Raw genomic sequence first — 20,057 nt, forward strand, 5'->3', positions numbered from 1 at the left:
AAAGAACACACAGGGTTCATGTAGGTTCTTTATTTAAAAAAAATATTTAAAAACTCAGAATAACTTGTGCAGAATGTAGGTAGCAATGTCTTTTATAAAAATCATTTTCCAAAGTACAGATGCTGCAAGAGCCCAAGCCAATCCTCTCTCTTTAGTTTGTAAGATTTAAATCGCAATAGCCAGTTCTGCCTCATGAAATGAGCTGCTCTGAAGCCTGAATTGACAGCATGTGTCATAAGCTTAACATCATCTCTTTTATTACAAAAACTTCTTTTCAGAAATTATTAACCTGGAGGCAGTTTCCCCCCCAGCATTATATATCTGGGCATCTCCATAATCAAGAATGGGAAAAAGAAGTAAGATAAAAATAACCTGAAATATGCATTTGAAAAAAGTTACTAAGTTATGGAAAAAATAAGTAGTAGGTACATGAGAAAGCAAGGTGCCTTTTTTTTTTTTTTCTCCTCCAAAATTCAGCTTTCTCAGCAGAATGGCAGCTTAGTCCTTCCTAAAGAAAGCTCCGTGGAAAAAGGAGTTAACTAAAGCTCACAGCAACTCCCAATTCCCATTGCAGCCCACCTCTTTTGAAATATACATTCTTCCTTATATTTATTTATGCCTACTGCCCTCAATCATCCAGTCTCTAAAATGCTTCTCCATCAAGCTTCTGGCTCTCCAGTCTCCAACATTTACAGTGGGGATGATTTTCTGTGGCTTCAACCATTGCACAAAACGCTTAATTTCCAGGTAACTGCTGTGTTCACTGTAAGGAATCCCTGAAATGAAACAAATCACAGCTATCTGTCAGTCTATTTAGCTTCTTGCCAAAATACTTTTTCAAATTTTCCAGCTAGGAAATACTTTAAACAGTGTTTTTTAAAATTCATATTGGAGATTGAACATTTATAGCTAAGGTAAAATGAAAACCCAGATCCTCCTTGTGGAAAAATTACCTTGCATTAAGTTACTAAATCATTCACCAGTGCAAACTGAGCAACACCAAGCAGGTGGTTAAATGAATCTTAAAACTTCTAGAGGATTCAACTCCACCCACTGATAAGAACTGAGAAGAAGAGGAAGACCCAGAGTCTCTCAACTGAGTGAGGTATGGAATGAAATCTTGGCTCCAGAACCACACTGCCACCAGCATCAGTCGGGCCAAGATTTCACCCCTAAAATCTTTAGATGCATCAGATGAAAGTCTTTATTTGCAAGAGGAGGACAGAAGCAAAACGTATGTAAAAATCTGCATTTACAGTGTTCTTGGTTACTCATTCACAGGTCTCTCCTGGAGAGATCCATCTGTTCAGTTTCTCCATGAGTTATCAGGAAAAGCATTGATTAAAAGGAACAGTAGGATCTTCCTGAATAGAAATACGAAAGCCATCCGCACAAAATTAAATGCACTGAATCATTACCACTCTCATACCATATATGGTGATCCTTCCTCTTGTCTGAGGCTTGATATCCACCAGAGAAAGGCATGAATCAGAGTAGGTCCACCCAGTAGGTTTGAAAGCCAGAACTTGATCGAAATTCTCAGAAAACTTATTCAAGTGATCTTGCAAGCACTGTGAAAAAAATATAGCACATACTCAATCCTACTAAATCACTCATTAGCCTAAAGGTTGGGGATTTAACGGTGGTGAAACTTTAGAATAAATTTTATTTTCATGTTTTGATAAGAACTTTTTTATTTTAAATACTGTCTTGAAATTATTAATGATAAATATTTACATTTGCAGAGCACCTTGTACATGAGGATCTCAATGGCTTCATCTGAATAAACACATATGAACAGCTACACATTACAGATCAGAACACATAAGGCATAATCACATCTTCTTATAGATCTTGCCCCTTAAGTCATTCATTTCCTCCCCTCAGCTGAAGGTCAGCACTCTTGCAGCTGAGTGGTGATAAAAGATGGTGAAAGCCTGCTTCAGTACAAAATCATCCAGTTAGTAAGTGCCACTGACATCCTGACACCTGCCTATGCCCAGAAGCGCTCAGGGATTAAGTGAGCTACCTATGCAGCAAGCCAGTGCACGAGTTGAGTACTGCTCTGAGCACTAAACCATGCTTTACCACATCTCCATCCATGATTGGAAGGAAACCACCTCATCTCTTCACTCTAAAAAAAATAAAAATTAACTTCTCAGTGGTGTCCAGTGACAGGACAAAGGGGCAATGGTCACAAACTGGAAAACAGGAGGTTCAACCTAGATGTAAGGAAATACTTGTTTACTGTGAGGGTGACAGAGCCCTGGGACAGGCTGCCCGAGAGGTTGTGGAGTCTCCATCTCTGGAGACATTCAAACCCCACCTGGACATGTTCCTGTGTGATCTACTCTAGGTGATCCTGCTCTAGCAGGGGGTTGGACTAGGTGATCTTCAGAGGTTCCTTCCAACCCCCACCATTCTGTGATTCTGTGAAAAAGTTTCCAAGCTGGCTGAGTTAGCCTTTGACGTTATTTAAGCTAGGATGGGGAAAAGGATGAGAGGGAAGTGTAAGGAATGTACAAGCCTATTCCTGGATAAAGTGAGTCAGTATTATTTCAAACCAAAAATAGAAAATCAATTTCATGTGTCCTGTATAAAATCTTAAAGGCACATTCTCCACTTAAAAACCCTACAAGATCATAGGACTCAAAATTACCAACTTTATTTTACATTTCCTGCTGCTGATATAAAGGCTGATTAAAAAAAGGTGGGGAGAAGGGGCTAGACAGGCTGGGAGAGAACACTAACTAACCTGTCAGCTACTTGAAAATTATTAAGCAGAGAAGCTGCAAGCTGCCTGCAACACTGCCACATTTAACAGCACCTTCAGTACAATATCCAGTAGCAACATACCAAATCCATCAAACTGGGCACATAGAAGAATAACAAAACCACCCCACCACAGCACGCGTTTCATTCAGCAACAGGGATTATGGCTGGCTGCCATGACTGCTAATACACTGCAAATGTTCAGTCTTCACTAGATTAACGATAGAACTGTAGCAGTCTAATTCTCCTTCACACTTCATATTAGGAAGATTAACACAGCTTAAGGTAATAATTCACGTATTTGCTCCCCTTGCTCTAATGAAATCTAAATGCAGTACTTCAAATACAATGATTATTATATTAACCAATGCCAACCTGCTTTCAAATTTTGTTAAATTATTTTTGCATTTTAATCACAGGTACTTTTCAAAATCTTCCCTCAGTGCTAGTACAAGACATTACTGGGCTAAGCAACATAAAAGGGGTGCACAAACCTGAAGATCCCAATTCTCTGGAAATCTTCCACTGCATATTTAACTGGCAGAAGTCTCAATTTTTGACTGTTACAAAAAAATTGTTGCAAAAGAACCATGCAAGCATTTTAAAAAAGACAGCCTCTTTCTATAAAACAAATTACTACAGTGTTTATTTCTAACAAGTCCACTTTAAATACACATTCCAATTTCTTCTTTTACTGCTTTAGCCAACACTGTTCTAAACCTTCATCCTTTTAAAATGGAAAATACATGTCATTGCTAAATCCCCCTTCAATTGCCATGACAGCCTGTTATCTGCAGTGTTGCTGAAGTCAGCAGTACATGCAAACGGATTCCACAAGTTATGAGAAGACTCCAACATGATTAAATAGTTAATTTACAGTCACCCCTACCAGCACTGAAACTCAAATGGCTTATGCACAGTTATTCATCAGCACACACAGCAACCCCTGTATTTTACTGAGTAAACCCAAGTATTGCAGTGGAGTACCACACCTGTATCAAGTACACTTCCAATATTGCAACAATTCATGTTTTATATTTATAAATATTTTAATTCAAAATCACACATTAAAAAAATAATTATTTTTGTTATCTTTTTAATTTATGTAGATGTTATCCATTAAGAATATCCAGAACATTAATCTAGAGCTTGTCATCTCACTTTTGACCCAGGCAACACCTGAAGGAAGTTTGATATCAACTCCTAATAAATAAACTCCTCAAGAAAGCCAGAGCTATACATAGGGAACAAAAAACAAAACAAAGCAAAAACCAAATGAACAAAAAGAACCCACCCAATCCAACAGTAAGACACCACCACAAAAACCTCACTCCTCTGCCACTGTAGTTTTGCTGCCTCTGACCCCCTATGGCTTGTTTTTTCTAGTTTTACTCTTTACACATCTTAGCCAAACACTCATTTCAAGTACTGGTTCTTTTCAAGGGAGCAGTCATTAATGCCTGGATAAAATACATCAAGTCTGGTGACACCTGGGCAGGTATTTGATATTATGTGTGGGACTGCTTTCATCCCAACTACAGATTGAGACTATCCCTGTGAATTCATAAAGCAGAAAAGATTCACTTTCTTCTCAAATTTGAACTTGTTTCTTCGATAGATTTTTTAGGATAGTGACACAACTCCTGATGCAGCAATAGAAAATCCCCCAGAATTCAGTATACAAATATATGTTTGAAGATAAAAAGTGGTGGAAACATTTAAGCCAGGTAGCAGTTTCCTTCACTGTGGCTGCATTTGTACAGACACGTGCACATCCTGATGCAGAGAGTTCAAGCAGGAAAGGGAAACACACCATCTGTCTCTGCCACTGAGTCTGTGGCCAAGCGAAAATCGAGGTACAGCCCATCTTCTGAGGATGCTGCGGGTTTGCAAAAATCATCTTTCAACCTGTCAAAGAACCATTCACCGTTCCACCTGTTTTTCATGGTGGATTTAACACAATTATGGCCACTATTCGTATTTGTTTGCTTCAGTTCTAGGCAGAAGGTACCAACACCAGTCTTTAAAACTCTGGTAACAAGGGGAAAGACAGAGAGAGGTTTCTGTGCTTTTCTAAGCGCCCGTGGCTTTCAGGTGAATGATGATCTCTGCTGAATCAATGCAGTGTTTATAAATCATACATGAACAGCTAAGCTAGTTGTTTACAAATAATAAAACAGCTGACTCCAAAATGAAAAAAAACCATGCTTGATATTACTCCTGAAAATCAACATGGAGAAAAACAGATTTCAGATAGCTCCAAAACTGGAATTAAACAGCTGGACAATGCCACCAAAAGGAAAAAAATACTCACAACACAAACTGCAAAAATACCTCTAAAGTTCCTGAATATGCATGCAAAAAAATACCAGAATTATTTTAAAAACTGTAACATTTTCCAGCAATCTGGAGACTCAATGATCGGGGGAAAAAAAACAAACAAAACAAAGCCCCTGATCACAGCAGAAAGCCTGTGAACAGAGAAGCGTATGCAGGAGCATCTCAAAACGATGAGCTCATTTCCTCTCTACTCAGGGTAAAAAGGAAGGCTGTGGGCATCCAGATTTTAGTCTTGGGAGCAGTCAGGTATGGAAACAAGAAAGCTTTCTTTGGGCAAGTACAGTTTTATCAACAGTTACTGCAAACTAGGCTCCAGTTGTAGCAAGCACACATGGCTTATGCAGCTTTTTTTGGTTCTTTATCTAGAAACAGACCAGAGAAGTTTTTCAGTAATGAAAGGCAGAAGAATCAGGCTACAGTTCTTAAAACTATCAAGCCTGGAGCACAGACAGGTTTGTTTTCTTCCTATTGGTAAAGAACATAACAGGGGGGGAAAAAAAAAAGGGGTATAAAACTGGGGCTTCTAGGAGATACTATAACATACCATCGGGGTTTGGCTATTTGCATTCTACTAACAAGGCAACTGATGGACAAGATCACAGATGTGCTCAATTTACTGAATAAGGACTGAACCTGAGCTTCTGACTGAGAATACTCCCATCAGGATTGCATGGACTTGTAGGTTTGCAGCTAAAACTACATGACCAGGAGAATAGCCCAAATTAAGAAGTAGGATAGTGTTTTTGAGAAGGGCTAGGGATCAAATACAACAGAAGAAGTAGGAGAGACCCAGAAGATAACAAAGGCATCAGCATTAGTGACGAGGATCACTAAAAAATTCTAGCTTTCCCAGTAATGAGCCAGTAATTCAGGACAAAATCTGTATAATCCAGCAGAAGACAAAAACATACAACTGGAGATGATGACATCAACATTTACATGGTCTGTAAAAACAGGATGGTATCGTTCATCATTCTTTTACTAGAACAAGATTATAAGTGATCAGATAATTTATTCTTAAAAATATTGTCTTTTCTGAGATCAAGTTTACTGATTCTGCTGGAGGAGAAATCACATAAATGGTCATGTGAACCAATCTTTAAGCATTTAACATTCTCCACATTTCACTGACACTACATTCCACCTAGGCATTCATCTAGCTACCGGCCTCATCAGATGTTTAGGACTCTGGAAGTCCACCATGCCTAACTTACATGGACACAAAACTAGCACGAGACCACATTCCAACAACCTCATTCATGAAGTTAAAGCCCCAGAACAGAAGGTCGTGGCTGTTACACCAGGACTCTTGCCCACTAGATCATAGTCCACCATGCCTAACTTATGGACACAAAACTAGCATGAGACCACATTCCAACAACCTCAGGCATGAAGTCAAAGCCCCAGAACAGAAGGCTGTCACTGTTACACCAGGACTCTTGCCCACTAGATCATAGAATGGTTTGGGTTGGAAGGGACCTTAAACACCCAGTTCCAGCCCGCCTGCCATCAGCAGGGACACCTTCCACTAGACCAAGTTGCTCAAAGCCTCATCCAGCCTGGCCTTAAACACTTCCAGGGAGGAGCAGCCACAGCTTCTCTGGGCAACCCGTTCCAGTGTCTGACCACCCTCACAGTGAAGAACTTCTTCCTAATATCTAATCTAAACCTCCCCTCTTTCAGTTTAAAGCCATTTCCCCTTGTTTTGTCATTAGCTGCCCTTATGAAAAGTCCCTCCCCAGCTTTCTTGTAGCCCCTTCAGGTACTGGAAGGCCGCTAGAAGGTCTCCCTGGAGCCTTCTCTTCTCCAGGCTGAACAGCCCCAACTCTTTCAGCCTGTCCTCATAGGAGAGGTGCTCCAGCCCTCGGATCATCCTGGTGGCCTCCTCTGGACTTGTTCTAGCTGCTCTAGATCGCTGTGCCTTTAATCTTTCCTGGCCCTTTCCAGGGTCCTGCCACACTGTACATTTGTCTAAACACTCCTGTTCTCAGAGATGAGACCCTGCACACGATACAACTGCGTCTCTCTGAGAAGTAAGGCTGTCTAGACATCCTTGTGGTACAATCACACCCTCTGCCTGAAAGTCCAGCTATGTGAGTATGCCACACACGCTGGGACACGTGACAGCAGAATCACATAACAACCCAAAAATCTGCAGAAGAAACCAAAATACATTACTGCTTAAGACAACACAATGCATTAAAAATAAATCCATACAGATTTCCATTACTCATGTTCTGCCACACAGTGGAAAATGTTATAGAACAATATTAAAACATTAAGATATTAAGTTCTATCTCCTGCAGCTCCCATCCAAATTGTATAACCTCTTTTTCTCCTTTTTAGGTCAACTCTGACCTTGCCTGGTCCTGCAGCTAAATACCATCTTGCTCTGAAGGATTTGCTTGAGATGGCACAGCAGGCCTGCAGCAAAGCAGGAAAATCAATCCAAGTTCACATGGAGCAAGCGACCGCTGTTTTTCTTCCAGGTTACCTCTAATCTAGAGCCTGCTGCTTTGCCTTAACGCCACTCTGCAGTTTGTAGCCTATTTAAAAACCTTTCTTCCCCTCCCAGTAATCAGTCACCTTTCCTAACTAAGAAATTCCCACAAAAACTCTCAACAACAAAAACCTAATGTCTCAAATCTGGACTGAAAGGTGCATTTGAAGTCAACTTAAATGAAATTGTGTCTTAAAATAAACTGTTTTACTTGCTTTTGCTACAGATATTAGAGAAGATTGTGTAGAAAAACTAAAGGCTGTGTATATATGAGGTGTCTTTCATTCAATGTGTGTATTTATGTGGGAGTTTTCATTTATTTTCAAGTATCCTTATCTCTATGTCAATCTTCAGCACCAAAGGAGAGAAAATATCCTTTCAAAAGATGAAAATATGACTATAAATACATGGAAATTGAACTGAGAGGAACATGGAGAACCCTACGGCCTTTTATCAACCACCAGACTGGAAGTTGGCCATGTTCACAGGCTGCCTCAAAACAGAGGCTCACAGGCAGAAAAATCCTTTCTTTTCCTACATCATATCAGGTAAAAGCCTGAAAACAGGGACTCCCTGTCACAATATATTAATTGCTAATAGGACAGATCCTGCAGTCGTGACATAAATCTACTTCAAAAAGGCCCACAAGGAGCAAGCCTTTGAACACACCTCATCTGATCCTGTACAAGCACCACACTGAAGTGAAATTACACCTTCTGTGCATCAGGTTTGGAGACAGACATTAATGTTTAATTGCATTTCATTTTCAAGGTATTGCTACATGTCAAAACTTCACTAAATAAATATGATCTGACAAGAGGTTAAAAAGCACCAAACACAACACCGGTTGGGAGGAGCCAACACTAATATTAGCCAGCATGTTAATCAACAGAGCATATTTTCTGAACTTACCTTAAAATTAATTTGCATCATGGGAAGAACATGAAGCAAAGTACCATCCCAGTCCACACTGATGAGGGAATTAACAGCTGCTGACTCCAAGCACTGCAGTGTTTTGTACTTGTCACGGGACATACTTGCTTTTGAGCCCAGAACTTCAGCAATTGCTTTAGGAAGAATTAATTGGGAAGAATTCAGATAAAGTGAGAGTTCATTTTCTGCTTGTTTTGGAGATATTCCTAATTATTGCACTGGATCATTTTTACTATTGAAAAAAAAAAATCTATATTCAACAGGATACTGTGTTTCATGGTCTAAAATTAAGAAGAGAAACCTGTAATGGCTGTTAAAAAACTTTAGCTCATACGTTTTAGCACCAGAATTATGTATGACAATTATAAAGATAAGGAGAATAGAAGTACATTGATAAGTTCTAAGTCATATTTCTTTGGCAGAATGTTACCAAGGTGAGCTGGTATATATTTCAAAAAAGCCAGAAACACATGCAGTTTTTGGAATATGCAACAAACAGCCCAAGTTAGAGACAGACTAATTTTCGGTGAAAGTAAATCTTGTATTGATGACCTTAAATATACTCAGAAGCACAAACAGCACACAGCTGCCTGCTCTAGAGTACACATTTGAGCAATCACCTCGGTTCCCAATGCTGTAACCAAGTGAAGCACAGCACACAAAATTTTCATTAAGTCAGAAAAGATGTGTTTTAGTTTGGGGAATGCTTTGTTAAAATTGATTTCATTAAAACTGATTACTATAAAAACTTAGGAAATACATAATATAAACCTGGAAGGAAAAACTGTTAGCAAAAGAAAAGTTTAAGAATAATTATATCCCTCTACTGTTTCTTGACAACATGAAACTATTAACACTAAAAATGTCATAAACACTTCATTTATGTTTTTTTAATTGTCATTAGCAATTTTCTCACCACAACCAAACAGGTTCATTAATTTAGTATTCAAATTGGTCTTCTGTATATTTGGGGGGTTTGTAAACATGTCAGAAAAATATTTCTTTTAGAAAGTTAAATTTTATTGATCAGAAAACTAAAAAGCTAGCAATAGGATTATTAAATATATTTAATTTCTTTACACAATATCTGACCACCAAGACTAACTGATCCTTTACCTCTTCAAGAAAAGGGTCTTTTAACAAATTAATTATCTAAGTCGGTGTTATTTGATCCAGTATGCTTCTTTTACTTACCTAAAAAAACTTTTTCTTTTCCAATGGAGTAGGTGCCACAGACAACTAGAGTACGTGGGTTTAAAGTCACTGTCTCAAAGGCGGTATTGACAGCAAACTGGATAACCTCTTGTTGAGAAGGAAAAGTGTATTCAGGACTACAGTATCTGGGACATGGAAACAAGATATACCACTTTGTTACGCAAGATAAAAGACATCTGAATTTACCAAGAAGGTCCTCAAAACTGCATGCATAAAATCAAAAAAATTATGAAAAAGAAGCTATCCTTCTATAGAATTTCAATCTACTTGAAATTTATTTATTAGAAACCACTGAGGTGCCCAGATGATATTGTTCCAATAAAATTTACATTGACTATATCAGTCTTTTCTCTACAACTTCACTTGTCTGACACTGACTCTCAATTCTGCAGATTTTTCTCTATAAATACCAAGTGCTCTTTCAAGCTAGATATTTGTATCACGTACTAATTACATCCTCATGTCTATTTTTTGTCATGCATACAAACCATAACATAAGGCATTATTCATTCACAGAAACATATGGAACAGAAATAAAAGCCTGCAGCTGGGCATTAGTCATCGTACACAGAAAAACAATTTTATATACATGAGTCAGAGAAAGGTCTAATGAAAACCTGGACCACTGACTTAATCATTTGGCATTCTTTCACTCCAAATTCCCCCACATCCCTTTTCATAACAGAGTTGAATACATCTAAGACCAATGAACCTCTTGTTTTAGAGCTCAACACAATACATGGATTTTAACACCCAGAATTTAATGCCACTTATAAATAATGAGGTCATCTCAGCAAATATTTTAGCACCTTTTCCACCACCCACTTTTATTCTCTCTCATGTAACAGCATAACGGATGAACAAGTTAGACATACATAGACATTCAATAAATATCTGATTTTATCTAACACTATATAGAGCTAACAAGTGTTAAAACAGTAATATCATTTACACTTACATTTATTTGGTTCATATAAAGTCTTACTAAACTGAAAAGAGGGTTATATTAAAAAAAATATTAAACACAACATACGTGGTATCAAGGTAAAGGGTGTGGACTTGTCGACCAGACAAAGCAGGGTAGCGCTCCATAGAAGGATCTGCCCTGAAATCTCCTGTGTGCAGAATAACAGTTCCACTTGGTAGACAGAAAAGGATCATTGTTGCACCTGGACAACTGAAACAAACAAAAAACCCATACAAATTATGTTAGTTCTCTATACTGATAAACTGCCTTACGAGATAAACCACCCTGCAGTAGCAGGAAGGTGTGCAGAACAGCTTTTTAAATAACAACTAGTATGCAGCATGATTTAGCTAGAAAGTCCCAATTTCTAAAGGAATTCTAAAGCTAAGCTTACGGCCACAGACAATCTAAACTTGAGTTCTCAGTTGAGATGTAGGGAAGAAAAAAACCACACCAACAGCAAAGTAATCAAGCATTAACTGCCTTTTTGAGATGCTTGGTATTCTAGATATGACAAAAATGTTGCCTCAGTTGCAAACTCTGAGGTTCTATTACTTGATTTAAAGGAAAAACAGCTCACCAAAGAGAAGCAGCATCCTTATTCGGGAGAAACACAATTGTATTACTGCAAATCTATCTTAATTCCTGCACGACTTACTGAAGCCTTTCTTTTTAAGTTCTATTTGCAGATTTTAAACATTATCCTCCATCCAGAATTCCCTGGTTATGAATACAATTCTCTTTATTTGGCACAGCAAATCCATTGCACCTTCTGCAGTTCCTCGCCAGAGCTGTCTGAAGGGTAAGTGCTCAGACTGGAAAACCAGAGTGGGACTATTTTGGACATGAATCATCTGTAAAGGGTAAATGAAATCTCAAAAAAGGAAAAACTTGGCATGAATCAGAGCTAAAATGACAGAATTGGTGAACTCTCCAAAAAGTTGAACTTTGTACCTAAGGTTTATATGCCTTTTTAAATTGAAGCAGAGGATCAGAGACAAACAGGAAAAATGAGACGTGTCCAAATTACATAAGCAACAAGTCTTCTTTCATTCCCAGAAAGGGTTCTCAAAGGACTTCATGGAATCTTATCTCTCCAACTATAAACAAATCCTAAGATAAGTAATATTCAAACCAGCTGTGACACAGTGTTGCATTTCAATATACACTTCAGGGAAAGAAAGGACTTTTCCTCTAGCCCATAGCCAAATAAGGTACCAAGAGGCAGAAGGGCAAGAGCACAGGGCTGGAAATCAGGTGCTACTGAACTCCAGATGCAGCATTATCACACAGTGCCAGTGCCATGTTGGACAAAAACCTCACCCTTTATCACCAAATCCAATAGAAGTCTTGTTGCACATTTCAACAGGCTTTTCTTTAAAGTTCAGTTTTCAAAATGTTGGCTAGGCTTTGTCTCTCTTGGGATCCAAAGGGCCACATTTTTCTTTAGCTGAAGATTTCACTATCTTCAGTTGAAGCTACAGAAACCTAACATATCTGATAATCAAATCTGGGATGTTCCCAACTAGACACCAAAAACTAAAGTGTCCAGACGACTAGAAAAGTCATTCAACCTCTCAACAAGCTTAAAAATTATAGAGCTAAGTGCAGTTAACACTAGGGACTCATTACAACAACAAAAAAATAAAGTTAAGCTAAAATTGTCACAAGCCTAAGTTTCACCTTCAAAAATAATTAACCTATTTCAAAAGCTAACTACTTCAAAGAAATTTAGGCTCCTACATGCCTAATTCACTTCTGAAGTGAAAATGCACGTTACTAAGCCAACTCAGAAATGTGAATTATTATATAAAAATAATGAAAACATGAACTGTATCTGCACAGCTATTCATCTTTAATATTCTACACATACAAATATTCCACAGCAAATGCAGTGATACATACTGATTGGCATCGAGCAACAACACTTTGATCCCATTCACTACACATTCTGTGTCCATTGGCAGCACGTGGACGTACTGCTCCTTGACTCGAAGTTTGCTCTTCACCAGGTTGCCAGTTATCTGTAACAGGGAAAGGATTTAATATGGAATAGGAACAAAATCTAAAAAAAGGCTTTGTTTATCTTAGAAACAAAGGCTCTCCAAGCCAGACTGTCTGGTTTACAGAGAAACTATGAGATCCTGCATATAATCAAGCCTTTCAGTACCATTTCGTTTCTCAAAAAGAAAACTGAAAAAAAAAAAAAGCTATCTTAAAAAAGCAAATTTTTAAAATCCTGTCATCAGGTTACGGACTGGAATCAGAGAGCAGGCAGACAGGGGGAATAGCATCTGTTACCGATTGCCAAGTCAAGAAGAAGAGGTGGGGAAAGCCTTCTTTAAACAGCTGAAGAAATTTCCAGTCACCCCAACACCTACTGGAAGGGCAACACGGGACACAAGCATTCCTGGAGGCTTCTGGAGTAAATCAGAAATAGATTTTTGATGCAGGTTCTGGACAGGTTGATTAGGCAAGCTGCCCTACCATGTTATGAGTAACGAGTTGGTTGGACATACGATAGCTAATGGCAGTCTTGGCCATTCATCAGCCTGAAACACAGGACACACAGGACCAGGCTAAAACAACTCCATTTACTGAATGTGAAGAAGAGATGGCTCAAGTGGAATCTAGTTTCAGACTTTCATCACTTGAACAGAGTTATAGACAAGATGGAGCCAGATTCTTCTCCATGATCCACACAAAAAGAACAAGCTACAGCCTCCAGTTGCAAAAACAGACATTTCAATTATCATTCACTGCAACAGGCTGTGAGGAGGTGTAATGGAATCTGTCCTATTTCCAAAATTTGACCAACAAAGACTCTCTGCAGTCTGATCTAACTCTGCAGTTACAACTGCATCGTGCAGGAGATCAGACTATAGGACCTCTAGAGATCCTCTGAAACCTGAATTTTCTCATGGTATTCAAACAGAGAAGTTTCACTCATCATCTTCATCAGTTAAATCAGGGCAGGAATTTCTTACAAGGAAAAACCAGATTCCCCTATATATATATCCTATATATATCCACTGTGCCTAACTGACCCAACAAGGGGAACCTCTGATCTTCTACTTACTTTAATCAGTGTAAAAGTTATTATAGTTGCATATGGACTTGATAATACCTACCAATCTTGGAGAACCTTACCTTATTACAGTAGATTGGAAACATGAAGTTTTTTGTTAGTCCACAATAGTGATCAGAGTGAAAATGAGTAAGGAAATAAGCTGTGCAGCCTTCAATTTCTCCATACTGGAAGGCATCAACTGTAAAACCAGTTCCTACAGCAAAAAGGGAAGAGAAGCCAGTCAGTAAACATGTGTAGTTCAGAACTAGTTTCTAATTAGATGTTCCTTTTCTTCTTTTTTCTTTCTTCCAAATTAAAAGGTAATAATACAGTTGCACTGCATACAGTTGAAGGAGCCATTTAAAGATGAGCATAGGTTGCATATGAGTCAACAGTAATGAAAAAGATTTTCACTTATTAAAATAAAAATTTAACAAAGTGTCCACACACAAACACTTCCACAGGCCTCCCAAATTATTTGTTGTTCAGCTGTCATCCTACACAGACAGCAACTGGTTAAGCAAATAAAACACATTTATTTGCATTCAGCTGATATTTTTGAAAGTTCACACAGATTAAAATCTAATACCAATGTCTTAACACAAAATAAAACAGGTAACCTCATCTTAACAAAATGCATTTTGCAATCAAGCTGCAATTTTTCAATTATTCTGCATTTAATATTAAAACATGCTACCATATAATTATGAAGCAAGTATTCTGGGGTCTTCAAATATATCTGCTGAGATGAAAGGTGTCTGATTTGCCATTGTCTGCTTTCAGTGAGGTGCTGTTTGTGTAAAGGTGTTGCACAAAGACAGCTGTAGAGAACGTAGCCCTTTCTCTGCAAATGTAATTTTTTAAACATACAAACATACTTATCAATGGTCCTTTCACATTGGGTTATACTTTCTTAAAACCACCAAATAATGCACAGAACTAATTCATCTGGTGGCACTCAAGTAGTTTTCATTTTATGCTACGCATATTCCCCAGATCTTCCAGGAGAATTAGAAATAGTTCTACTTACCTGAGGCTAGAACTTCAAATATTTGTAACTCCAAAAAAAACCCATAGCAGTCTGATAATTAAAAATCACAAACCAAAAAATGCCCAAGTGTTTGAGAGAAATCAGACTCAAAACTTTGAGAGGCTGAATTATACTAGGCCATGGGGATAAATAAGTATCAGTAGCGATACAGTCAAATATATTTCAAATGTAGCAACAAAATTCAGAACAAAGATAATAAGAATAATAATGAAGCAACTTTAAAATTGCACTGTAGGCACAGGAGGCTGTTCTTCAAATTTATTATATATGGAAAATTCTCTAAGCCCATGGAACCCATGATAGTGGTGTAGTCCCACAAAGACTTACAGGTCAGTCTTCAAGCAGCAGCTTGGCGCTTAGGATCACTAATATACTTCTATTTGGCTTCCTCAAATATCTACCTAAGACCAAGACAGTCCTTTCGTGGTAAACAGAACTGTGAGGCTCTGAAGCTTTTAAAGCCGCTGATCCACCATCCTGTAATTTATGTAATTGCTTGAGGAGATTCTGAGAAATTCTTGTCTGTTTCCTTAACTAAACTCCTCTGGTTTTCATTTCTTTGTTTTTACAGTTGTAGTAATCATTTTTCTAATACAACTGAATTTCAAATGCAAAATTAAACATTCTTTTAACTTAGTGTCAGGAAATAACTGCTATTGACAGCCCTATTTTCAGGCACAGCTGAAGCAGTGTGAAAGATTAAATTCAGCAATTAAGAGTGAATATTAACAAAGGATATAATCAAAATCATTTAAGAAAGTAGATCCATCTTTCAATACTGCTCATGTTTTCTGCCCTGTGAAAACCATTCAGAAGTCAGTCCTTTAAATAATTTTCCTGAGATAACTATTTCACCATTTTCAGCTGTTGCTGACTCTAGTTCTGCAATCACCTTCTTTTGGAGATCTGCACCTACACAATATTTTATCAATTTAGAGGGAGGAAAGAAAATTCATTATGAGCTACAGTCTAAATGGTTATGAAAAGTGAAGAATACTGAAGCTTAAAATTAGGAAAAAAAAATACAACACTCAAGCCAAAATCAGTTAACCTCTACAAAAAGCAACAGCTACCTCTCACCTGGTATTTTCTTGTAGAAAGGGCAGTGTTTTTTTCTTGTTCCTTCACCTGTAGTAGGTAATTCTTTATATTTTTTTCTCCACCTTTGCTGGCCACCAGAACTTACATCTGCAAAGGCTCCATTTGTATTTGAACTTTCTGCAACCTCTTCTACATCTTCCACAGACCCTTCCGCTTTCCTTTTTTGCCGTCTGGGCTTCTTTCCATTGGGAGTTACTGAACTTGATATCTGCTTTCCCTCACTCAAACACGTCTCTCCTTTGCTTTCCTCTTTTACTTTGGGTTTTAACCCAAAGAAAACACCAATGTCCATTTGTTTGAGTTCTTTGGCAGAACTGGATTTGGCATTCATACTTGCTAAAGAAAGAGATGGTACTGTTTTAGAGTTGGGGCTGGGAAAGCACACAGCTGCTGCATTAAGATTTCCTTCTTTCTCCACTACTGCTTGCAAACTCTCCTGGCAAGCTGTTTTTTCAATTGCATTGGTAGTCATTTTATCTGCATTAGTTAAAACAGTACTTGAGTCCTGCAAAACACTACTTTTCTGTGTCAGAAAAGACCTAGCATCTTCTCTGACTAGCAGCGATGATGTCTCAGTAAAACTCATGTATGCAGAATCCAAAGCACAAGCACCAGTGTCTTCTGACTCTGTGTTACCTGCCTTAGCAGCAGAGGAAATAAATTCTGGCTGTTCAACCTCCTCACAATTAAAAGGTAAAGAAGATCCACTGGCCAGCACCTCTTGCAAATGCTGATTATCTACACATGTTGAATTACAGAACTTGCTGTTCATGTGACTCTGAGAAACAGTTTTTACACTATGACCTAGATGGTTCAATGTATTTACTTCCTCACAGTGTTTTTTTTTAATTATGAAATTTCCCATTTTGGTAGGCTCAGACTGAGGCTTCTGCTGTGAGAGAAGTCCATCAAATGTTTTAGACACCGCAGAATTAGATTCTTCAACTTCAAAGTTCCAGGCCTTGAGTGATTTATTTTGTGATATTTTTACTTTCCTCTCCTCTTCCTCATTTTCCTCTTCAGTTTCCTCAAAAGTGCTCAGTGGAGAGTAAGAAATTTCACAGTCACTGAAGTCCGCTTTTGACTGTAGTAGACTTGGCTGATTTGTATCTTTCTGATTACACAGATCTTCTCCTGTTCCACTTCCTTGAGAGGATGCAAAGTCATAAAATTCGAATTTACAACTATTATCCGTGGTCTTTGTAAGCTGAAATGTCTGTTGAGGCTTTTGAACATCTGCAAAAGAGGAAGCGCTTTCACTGATAATATTTAGAGACTTCAATTGTGGTGAACTCCGTACCATCAATGTACAGTCATCATTCGGGACATTTTTTCCATTATTAGGTGGTTTCTCATTCTGTGAGATTTCCTCTACATGACTTGGGGAACAGCTGGGCTTTGCTGCAGTAGAACATGTCATCTTCCTCTCCAAAGTGTTTGCTGAAGAGTTTACAAGATAATCTCCTGCCCTGCTTGCTGCAAGTAGGAAATGGCTGTAACGCTTGTAGTGAGATGGAATGGTGGAAGTGCACAGCAAACCATCAGGACACTCTATGAAAAGAGTTAAACAGAGAAGTAATGCTAATACCTTTGCAAATATAGTTGGCATAATTATTAAAATAACAGAGCACTGGGACAGGCTGCCCAGGGAGGGTGTGGAGTCTCCTTCTTTGGAGACATTCAAGACCCGCCTGGACGCCTTCCTGTGTGATCTCATTTAGGTTCCTGCTCCAGCAGGGGGATTGGACTGGATGATCTTTTGAGGTCCCTTCCAAGCCCCAACATTCTGTGATTCTGTGAAAATAAAAATCACATATGACACACACAATTTAACAGCTTTTTCTTATAAGTACAACTATTGGAGGACAGAAGGCACAAGTAAAAAGTAATTTTCAAGCCAGCAAGACCTCCTGCCCTGAGTTGGCAAGAAATGAGAACGCTTCCAACCCAAAACCAAACAGCTGCTGCTAATACAGCACGAAGCCTGAATTAACACAGCCCTCTAACAACAAGAGAACTTAACTCTGTTCCAATGATGTGCTGATGTAATCATATGGCTTCTAGTTTCGAACTGTCTCACATGCAAGCACTGAGCTCAGAGCAGTAGCACCAGAAAAGACCGGTAAACATGTTTCAAAATAAACCAAATCTTGGTTCTGAATCAACCTGAAACTCCATTTCAAATTGTTTGCTGGGTTACGCAGTAAATCAAAGAAACAAAACAAAATACCAGTCATGTATTTATTTATGTGAAAAAATATGCAGGATTGAGATGCCAGCACAAAAATCTGTGGCTGTTCCCCAAGTCTTTTTTGTTGAAAATTCGCTAGCCTCACTTTTGAGGGTTTTAAGATGAATGCCCAGATCAATCAGAATGATTATTCATCTGTTAATTATGGGAGTAAGAGATGCAAATAAGGTGTTAACACATCTGCCTCAAGTTAAAACCACTGCCAAAATCAGTATTAAAGGACTCACCTTTCACTGTTCTAAAGAAGAAACTTCAATGAAAGTTACAAAGACATAAAAAGGAAAGTAACTGTGTTACCTAAAACTGCCTTTTCTCAAGTTTCCTGACTGTGTGCTTTCTGTTTTTCAAAAGTTATGAGGTGTGTTAAGAACATAAGTTGGATACCCGGATCTGTTCAGATGTGATATTTCTCCACATGAAACTAGCAATTGGAATTCCAAGTCAGTTTTATTCCTCTTGTACAGAACTCAAAACAAAACTGTGTTGCCTTATGATATAGGAATGTTCATGTATAATTCTGTATAAAACTTCTGAGGCATACTGGATCAGGGCCTAAAATTTCAAGTAAGTTAGGATAACAGACAGATTTCAGCTTCCAACTGTCCCCAGGCAACTGGAAAAATGACACAGCGGGATAATATGGGATATTAAAATTTATACCTATGGAGAAAGAAATTCCACATCAAAAGCAGCAGCCTCTTAACTGAAGAAGGTTTTTTAACTGACACTGACTTAGTAATTGAAACAGGTCCCATTATTTTAAAATGGTAAATATGCACCTTCGATTTCTTCAATCAACTACTAAGACTGGAACTTGATAAACAACCATTAACCTTTACCATTACTCTATAAAGTTTTGAGATCAGATTCTGATACGAGATTTTCATGTCAGATTTCCATGTTCTTCACAAAGAACTAGAAGTCTCATACAAAAATAATACTTCTAAATGATCAGTGATAAAATTCTAAAAATCATACCAACCACCTTCTCAGATTTTGAACTAAATATGGAAACCAAGGTTTACAGAAAAATGACGTGAGAATCCTTTAACTGTTTTCTGAAGGCTTTTTTTCTTACTCTATTCATACCTTTTTCAGCGGATCCTGGAGTATCCAAACATTCAGCAACGTGCCATCGAGGTGTCTGGACCAGCAGCAAAGAGAAAGGCATCTGGCAGCTCGGACAGTGCCCGTCATGGACAGGCTTTGCATGTGGGGAGCTCTGTTCTGTCAGGCTACTCACGCTGTCCTGGGAGTGCACGCTGCTGTCATCTTGACATTGATCTGCATCCTGCCCTGGCCTTGATCTCTGCTCGGTTTTCTGAAGCGTATCATGTTTTTCTACGGATTTTTTTTTATTTCCAGTTCTCTTTCTTTTTGCCCTGCTCTTGCCATCGCTTATTTTCCGCACAGGTGTTGAGGTGCTCTCTGAATTACTCTGATGCTTTTGCTTCCTAATGGATTTGTACTCCCAAATGTCCTCTTCCAATAACGCATCTTCAGACATGGCAACGCATGAAATGTTGTTTCTTTTAAGCAGCAGTTCACAAATCTACCTTTCCTGCCGTTAATATGTTTTCTGCTCCCTCTCTCCTTTACTATTTGAAGAAAAGCACCTGAACTCCATTTTAAAAAAGCACCAGCGGGCCACAAACCAAAGCGCAGTCGGTGATGGGACAGAAGCATGGTGGATCTAGCCTAAAAGTAATTTAATGAGCGTCCCTTTGCATCTCTGTAATTACTGCTGCTGCACAGAACCCGAGGCTGTCAGACACAGACAGACGTGCGGGCTGAGCCATTTCCTTCGGCGACCCCCCTCGTAACCACCGACCCAGCCTCGCAGGGTGAAGCCCGGCC

At 38.5% G+C, this 20,057-nt stretch overlaps 1 protein-coding gene across 1 annotated transcript; it reads right to left on the minus strand.

The window, feature by feature from the left end:
- Positions 1-506: 506 nt before the first annotated feature.
- Positions 507-19,707, minus strand: DCLRE1A (DNA cross-link repair 1A). Its single transcript, XM_029083555.1, has 10 exons — positions 19,290-19,707; positions 16,754-17,500; positions 15,929-16,687; positions 13,878-14,011; positions 12,633-12,751; positions 10,794-10,937; positions 9,740-9,885; positions 8,525-8,679; positions 1,430-1,571; positions 507-776 (listed from the first exon to the last, which is right to left on the minus strand). Exons 1-10 carry the CDS (start codon positions 19,705-19,707, stop codon positions 610-612), a joined length of 2,931 nt encoding a protein of 976 aa, XP_028939388.1. The 3' UTR covers positions 507-609.
- Positions 19,708-20,057: the final 350 nt, after the last annotated feature.

Source organism: Antrostomus carolinensis, unplaced genomic scaffold (genome assembly GCF_000700745.2).
Source record: "Antrostomus carolinensis isolate BGI_N321 unplaced genomic scaffold, ASM70074v2 scaffold13632, whole genome shotgun sequence".
NCBI lineage: Eukaryota > Metazoa > Chordata > Aves > Caprimulgiformes > Caprimulgidae > Antrostomus > Antrostomus carolinensis.

What these genes read in the sequence shown, in the direction of transcription:
- DCLRE1A (XM_029083555.1), bottom strand. Translation starts at nt 19,707, where the DNA reads ATGTCTGAAGATGCGTTATTGGAAGAGGACATTTGGGAGTACAAATCC. An exon ending in TCCAGGATCCGCTGAAAAAG is followed by an intron (nt 17,501 to 19,289) that starts GTATGAATAGAG and finishes CTCTTTTCATAG; the next exon opens with AGTGTCCTGATGGTTTGCTG. An exon ending in AAATACATTGAACCATCTAG is followed by an intron (nt 16,688 to 16,753) that starts GTCATAGTGTAA and finishes CAACATGTGTAG; the next exon opens with ATAATCAGCATTTGCAAGAG.